The 8,105-nt window shown below is 34.1% G+C and overlaps 1 protein-coding gene across 1 annotated transcript; it reads right to left on the bottom strand.

The window, feature by feature from the left end:
* Positions 1-1,200: 1,200 nt before the first annotated feature.
* Positions 1,201-3,584, bottom strand: LOC117927315 (protein trichome birefringence-like 39). The gene is made up of 5 exons (XM_034846797.1): positions 3,256-3,584; positions 3,002-3,173; positions 2,060-2,235; positions 1,816-1,974; positions 1,201-1,738 (listed from the first exon to the last, which is right to left on the bottom strand). The coding sequence occupies exons 1-5, from the start codon at positions 3,546-3,548 to the stop codon at positions 1,444-1,446; spliced, it is 1,095 nt and encodes a 364-aa protein (XP_034702688.1). The 5' UTR covers positions 3,549-3,584; the 3' UTR covers positions 1,201-1,443.
* Between the last annotated feature and the right edge of the window lie 4,521 nt (positions 3,585-8,105).

Genomic DNA, 8,105 nt, shown 5'->3' on the forward strand with positions numbered 1-8,105 from the left:
TTTACTGCATGATATTTGCATTTCCTCTTCCTCACATCTTGCTCTCATTTGTGACAACATTAGTATCCTTCATTTGGCCACAAATCTTGTCTTGCACGTAAAAATGAAACACGTTGAGATTGACTACCATTTTGTACTAGAGTGTGTCATTGACAAAAAGTTAACAGTTGAATACACTCTATCAATTGGTCAAGTGGCCAATATCATGACTAACTAAACTGTTGACCTCATCTTGATTCTTGACATCTCAGGGTGTAACTTTATAGCTATTTTGTTATTATCTATCACATGGATAACAAATCTCTTATACAACACCTTCTAGTATATAATGGAAGATGCAAGGTCAACTGAGGTTAGATCCTCCTTACGTTGTGCCTCTTAGAGCTTCTGTCCAACGATGGAGAACTAGGTAAGCCTCTTCCTACACAAAGGATGTCCGGGCACGTCCCTCCAAAACTTAAGTCAGGCAAGGATAGGTCAGGTCCCTCAAAAGAGAGAGTGAATAGGTTTGCTTATGCGTGCGTACTTGGGTATTGCATTAGGAGGGCTTTTTATAGTGCTTAAGAGAAAGCCATTGTAGTGTTGATTAAGCATTTTGACATTCTCTATAATGATGGTTACCTTGGAGGTGATAAGGCAATCATTACAATTTTGGGTGGTCGACAAGTGTTGTCAAAAGTTGTATCATAATGCAATTACCCGTCATTTCAACTTGTTAGAAGTATGGGACAGTGTGTGATAATTAATTGACATGGACGTGAGGATCAAGGGAGATCTCATCAGCCACTTTCATGTCAGATATAAATAATTACACGTAGCAAGGGGCCTTGAAGGCTGGCTGGGAGATGTCATCCGCTCAGGGAGTCTGATGTCATTTGTCGTATGTCCATGTGGTTCGAATGGAGGGCTCCGGGCACTGTGACAGTTATTGGAGCAGTATTGAAGAGAAGTGACACGTGGACACTAACATGTGGAAAAGGAGTCCCCACAATCCCTAATCTAGCTATGGGCTAAGCAAACTCTATCAATTTGTGCTCCTTTCTTCTTTTTTTCATTTGACATTAATAATTGATATACTCATTTATTATATTTGATTGATATTAATTTCATAATCATATGATTCCCACATTCCCTTTTTAGACGGGAGCGTGGGCTTAAACCTAGGCCAGAGGTCAAGCAAATGAGCATTCCAACGTAATGTTAATAAGAACAGGCAATGATTTCAAAATTGCTAGAGATACATTTCTTAAGATCAAGGCAACTTGATGCCATAATAATATATTTCTTTACAATTAAACCATATCATCAATGATGAATCAATTCAACCAACCTCTTATTGGAAAACCCCTAATGCCTAAACAATGATTTTTTTTTTTTTTTCCCCTTCCAATTGTGAACAAAAGTACTAACAAGATGAAATTAATCATAAATGACGATGTAGCTCTAGCTAACAAGAGCGGCATATAAGAGTTGATTCCAAGTGTCGGGCAGGCCAGGAAGGCACCAGTGGCTGCAGTCGGTGATGCCATCACGCTCGCCGCTATAGTCGGACGGGTGTGCGTCTATGCGATATTGCGAGAGAGTGGTGACATCAAGTAAATATACAGGCTTCTTAATCCGACTTAGAACTTTGTTGACCACCACCGCGGCCATGGGTATGCCGGCTGGGTAGCTTGCGCCGATGTATGGCTGCATTTCTCCATCACATGACCTTGATGGCTGGTTCCAGTCCTTTCCCCTGGTTTCAGTTTTCCATCAGTAAACTAAAATCAATTAAACCAGAGAGGAGGTTTGTAGATTAAGAGATTTGCTTACTCATAATGGGTGGGAGAAATGCCCTGGAAGAAGACTTTGGTTTTAGAAGGGTCAACGTTGATGTTGACCCACCTCGCCCATGTGGTCAGCCCTTTATAATATGCAATCAGACGGTTCATATCCTTGTACAGCTTATTCCCCTCTTGCACGTAATCCCATCTGTACAAATGCAACACTCTCCGTCAGATCTAGAGATGAAACCTTAATCACACCCAGTGGTATGATAGAGATAAAAAAATCTTACGGCTGTGTTCTTCCGGTGTGGGTCCACCAGTGCCACGTGTTGAAGATCAGCATGTCCATGCCCTTCCATGCATTTCCGCTTTGGATTGAGTCAAGCTTCAAGACTCGCCCCACGTTTTCCCTCACCAAATCCACTAGGTATGTTGTACGGTACAACATTAACTTCACCCCATAGTCCTGACCAATTCACCAAAATTAAAAAAAAAAAAAAGTTGTGATTTCGATGATCATCAAAGAGCCAAGCCAATGTTGGAGGGTACATGGGTCCACAAAGCTATGGCAAACAAGAAAAGTCAACATCGAGACCAAAATGATAACGTATAAAATAAAAAAAGATAATGAAAATATTTTTTGTCTTATTTTTAATTTTTGACTTTTTAAAAGAAGTTTGAATGCACCGAATGAAAGAAGCGGGCATTTGGTGTATGATTATAAATCGGGCTGAAAATTGTCTGAAAAGCATTCCAAATCTTAATTTGAAAACAAAGGTAACTTTTCCAACAGTTAAAAAAAAATTACTATAAGATCCAGTGATGCATACGGGCAGACAAGTGAAAAGGGCTCGGCACCAATCACGCCCCAACACACATTTGATAAAGACCAATTCCAGCCCACAAGCGGCAACCTCATGTGATCCTCTTCACTCCCTGTTCCCAAGCTCTTACGGCTTCTCCTTTTGACCTTTTCCTAGTTTAAACCTCCTCCTTCCTCAAAATAAACAGTGCCTGAATTTTCTGGTTGCGGTGGGTGTTATTCATGATGCGTCTTACGGGACAGTGGTGGAGTGGAAGTAGCAAAGTTGGGCCGAAAATCAAAGCAAAATTGTGGGGGGGGGGGACAGAGAAAGGGACATGGCATGCATGCACTGGAGAAGGGCAATGATTTGACAAAATTATTAAGGAAAAGAAAGGGGGAGGAAATAATGAGGAGAAGCAAAGCAAACCTCAAATGTGAGTGAAGAAAGAGGCCCGCTCTTCATCAGAGAGGTCCTGGCGTTGGGTACCGATGAGTGTATCATACATGATAGAGACTGCCACTGGTTGAAACTCAGCGAGTCTCCCACAAACATTATCCTCTTCCCCCTCCACCTCTCCAAGAAATCCAGCCCATTAAACCTGCAAGAAAAAAAAAATTGTTAAATTAAGAAGGAAGTTTGTAAAAGAAAGAGAAAGAGAAGGAGAGATGAGAAGTAAGTACCTTGGTAAGTTGCAGGAAAGGGGCTGCCACCTATATTTGAGGTACTGTTTATCAGGTCTGCCATACTTGATGCAGTCGAATTCTGGATCTATGAAGGGGCAGCTTGAAGAATCATAGAGAGGATAAGAAGAGTCATAGACCCATTTACCTCTAAAGAAATTGCACCTACCAGCAAGCTCTCTAGCTCTGGAGAGCCTGGTAGTGTTTGCATTACTGAAATTCTCCCCTTCTGTTTGGTGCCAAAGCAGAAACAACAGTAAAGAGAGGAACATGGGTTTGAACAACAGACCCATCTTGGATTTCGATCCAGAATTTAAGACTGAAGAAAAGTTGTCTGAGATATGCGTATATATATAATGAATTCTAGAGAGAGAAAACAAGGGAGGAGTGAGAGGGAATCACATGGTCTGTGTATTTAGTATTTTTAGTTTTATGACTTTTTTTTTCTTGACTTTTTCTTTTTTTTTTTTTTTTTAAATCTTGGATGGATTCGTTTTACTGTAGCATGTGGGTTGGATCCTCTGCTTTTTTGTTTTGAAAAATGAAAATTAATCATTCATGTTGGTTTGTTAGTCTAAAAAAAAAAAAAAGGGAATTTAGTCTTCAAAAGTTGGGCATTGGTGGATTGAGTGGTTGGTGATTCAATACCATTTTTCAAAGGAGATGATTACCACATCTCGCCTTTCTTTTTACGCTTATTCTTCCCCTCTCCCTTTCTTTATCTTGCATGTTTCCCTTTTCTTTCATTCCCTCATGATCTCACATTTCAATTTTGAAATCCAATCCACTAAAATTTGTCCCCTTTTGGGATTCGTCCAATGATTTAACAAAGTTTTATTCACATATTTAAAAAAAATACATTGCGTGATATAAATATATTTCGATATTTCAACATGTGATTCACTGCAATCAGACAAAAAGAGATATTTAGTAAATAAACATTCAAATTGCATAGAAGTGACTCAAATCTAAGACTTTCTATTAAATCAAGTTCTGATACCGTATTGAATTATCAATTTTTTTTAAAATTTAAGTTTACAATTTTCCCAGTATCCTCCCTCAAACCTAGAGAGACAAACAAAATTTGAATTCATATTTAACAAACAAATAAATAAAAATACAAATGGTAGAGAGGAAGGTAAATCAAACCTAAAACATCTAGTCAAACCAAATCTTGATAATATATTGAATTATCATTTTTTCTAAAAATTTAAATCAAATTTATACTAATCAGGGTTTTGATTTGTGTTCATTTTCTCTATTTTGATTTTTATGCGCACGAAACATGTTTTTTTATTCCTATATGTACGAAACATGTTTTTAAAAAATATGCTTAAATAAATGTCAATAGTCTCATAAATTTGTTAAAAAACACTTTACCATTTTTGACATTATATGTTGCTGATGAATTTATTTCTTAAAGGTAAAGGTGGTGGGAATTAATTAATTTTTTTTTTAAATTAATTTATTTAACCTTACATCATACAAAAGCATTTGCTTTTTAAAGATGCTTGCTAGTTAAGATGTGGGGAAAGATTGTTTCCCCTTATCTCTCTAATGAATTTAATTCATGGGCATGTGGTATAAAAACTTTATTATAAGATTATAGTACACTAATAAATTCATTCAAGTAAATACTTGAACTAAGTTGAAGTTTTTGTGTCACTATTCAAACATGATGGAATCAAATGACAAAATTAAATCCAATTTAGTACAGAGGTTCAAAAATCAAGGGCCAACCATGGCATTAATTAATATAGGATCACCCATTTCACATAGGTCGAATGAATTTTAGGGGGGCCACATGGCCAATGTGTGGAGTCAAAGTGTAAGGACAAAGCTAAATTACAACATTCAGGAGTCTAATCCGGTACTTTTATCGTATGTGTTAGCAAGATTATTAAATTAAAAAATTAATTAATTAATTAATTAATGACAATGGTCCATGTGGGTCGATGAATTCGGGGTTTAGGTCGATCCTGTGCAGTTGAGTGCAGACCGAATGGAATTGTGGAATATGTTTGATTAATTGATTATTAAAAGAAGTTGGAATGGGATCAAGTTGATGGGATCGAACATAAGACTAAAGTTAATTGTATTCTATAAACATATGATTAATATATGTGTTTTATGATATGAAATATTGTTTTTGTAAAGAAAATATTAAAACTTTGTGGATCTTTTATTTGTCGGAAAGTATATGAGGTGCAAGAAAATTAAAAATTGTTTTATATAGAAAATATCTTTTATTGTTTTTTACTTATTTTTTGAAGATTATTTTAAAAATTAATTATATAAATATAAATAATAATTTAATGTAAAATACCACATATAAAAAGTCATTTTTTAAATATATTTAAAAAATATTTCAAATTTTCGAATAAATTGTTATTCTATAAAACATTAAAAAACATTTTAAAATAAAATTGTTTCCCAAAACACTTGTCTGATAGAGATTGAACATATTTGATAACTGTTTTAATAAATAATTTAAAAAACAATTTTTGAAAACTGTAATTTGATTTTTGTAGAACAAAAATTTATTTACAAACCTAAAATATGTTTTAACTTATATTTAAATATATTTTAAAAATAATTTTATGTCTAATATTTTATTTTTAATCATTTTACATGTTTATATAATTTTTTTTTAAAACAATCCTTAAAAAATAATAGAAAAACCTCAAAAAAATATTATTTAAAAACAATATATTTTTATATTCTTATACATGAAAAATAAATTTTTTTTTTGTTTAACATACTTTATTGATTTATTTATTTATTTATTTTGGAGAATAGAAAATTACCAAACAAATCTTAAAACACTATTTTATCAATTTTTTCTTTAAAAAAAAATTATATTTTTAAGAATTTAATTTTTTTTTTCTTTTTTAAAAAGGTTAGAAACCGTTTTTCTTTTTTCTTTTTTTTTTTTCTTGAAGAAAGTAGATCTTTCTTCCAAGGTATATATTAGACAAATTTTAAATATTCCAAGGTTTCAAACCAATCTTATCTTTAAACTATTCCAAAGGTATATATTAGACAATTTTTAAATATTCCAAGTCTTTGAACTTCCTTTTCATTTTATTTTATTTTTTCAATAATTGAGCATTTATTGCTCTCTCATCAAGGGGGTAAGGCTAAGTTAGACTAACCAGCTATTTTTTTAAACACTCTCTCTTGAATACTTTAAATTTTCAAATAAAAAAAATTGTATATTAGCTGTCATTGACGAAAGAAAAGTTCGAAAAGCACATCTTTTTTTATTCACTAAATTAAAAAGTTTGTTTTCAAAAATGGAAAATTTTTAAAAATTTAAAGGAAAATAACTTTATGAAATGATTTGTCATAATATTTTTAAATTATAAACCAAAAGACTTGTACAAACTAAAGGATATGGAAGAGATTTAAGAGGATGAAGGTGATGGTGGGATCAAAGGAAGGAAAGGCAATCATGTGGGTGGGATAGGATTAGATGGATGGCCGACAGGTGGTGGACAGTGCCACTACGCTCACCATCTGCCATGTGCGCGGAACCAGGCCGGCCAAATACTTTTCTCTCTGGTGTGATTTGTCGTCCTGTAGGGTTATTGTACAAGCTGATGAAATGTTGTTAAAATTAGGACGATGACTGACTGCGACCGCCCCAATTCCTCTTCTTATCTGAGCAATATGTTGCCCATTTCATCCACAGTGGTGATTAGATAGAAGCCTGAAAACTTGAGACAAATGTGAAAGCCATTCCACGCAACTCTACAGTCTAATGCGTTTACTTAAACATTAAGAACAAAAATGTACCTTTTTAGTAACACCGTGAAGGCACCATCTTCTGCATCTTATTTATACCAAGTTTGATCCCATATCGTGGATCTTCGTGTAACATTCTTGGTTAAGAAATTAGAAAAAAAAGAAAAAAAAAAAGAACTACATAGATTTGATAGATTACTTACGTCCACAAAAATAAGAAAAAAAAACTTTCATTATATATCAAATTAGAATTATATAAAAGGGTATTTATATTAACTCTTACGTAATTAAATTTAAAAAATACCCTTAAATCATGCCATAGAGGGTAACACCTGCACCCCCAATCTATCGTTCGTCTTTAATAATAAAAATTTAAACATAAATGACAAATGTTATTATTTCGTTGCAGTATTTGCCCATATTTTTTCATATATGTCTTTCTCGAGTCACATATTGTAATACATACTTTAAGCATTAGACCTATTGTTTTCTACCTAATGATCCCATCCTTTTATGCCTTGATTTGTAACCCCATAAGTTAAATGTTACCTCCATATACTTTCTTCAATCGCGGTGTCTGAAAAGTTTGGCAGGCGCCCTTATAAAATATTCCATATTATAATACATATTCAATTTAGAAAATTGGGTCCCGGAGCAATTATAAAGGTTGACCAAAGGAGCTTTAAAAAATCCTCTGGGGCATGCCCATTGATTCTCTTTAGCATTAAATGGTTTCACTTTAGTAAATCAAACCTCCATTTGTGTCTTCAAGCGGCCGTCCCCAAACAAAAGCAAGTCGAGGCAAAAGGTGAAAAAAAAAAAAAAAGTTGCCCTGTGAAGATATTCATTTTTGTCACGGGATTTGAAGTAGTCCCCAACCATACGCGACTTAATGGAAGAAGCAATGAGTTTAGTATTTGGGTGTCCACGTCCCAATGGAATCAGAGTCCAAGAGAAAACCTCTACACAAAAAGACTAACAAATAGTGCGTTACAAGGCTGCTAATTATGACCCCATTCCATATATAGTTTCTTTCAATGCTCCCTCAATTCACATGATTGCCCACATTATGGTGGCCCCATTTGACACCCATTGAACCATTT

The sequence above is a fragment of the Vitis riparia genome, chromosome 12 (assembly GCF_004353265.1).
Source record: "Vitis riparia cultivar Riparia Gloire de Montpellier isolate 1030 chromosome 12, EGFV_Vit.rip_1.0, whole genome shotgun sequence".
NCBI classification, from domain to species: Eukaryota; Viridiplantae; Streptophyta; class Magnoliopsida; order Vitales; family Vitaceae; genus Vitis; species Vitis riparia.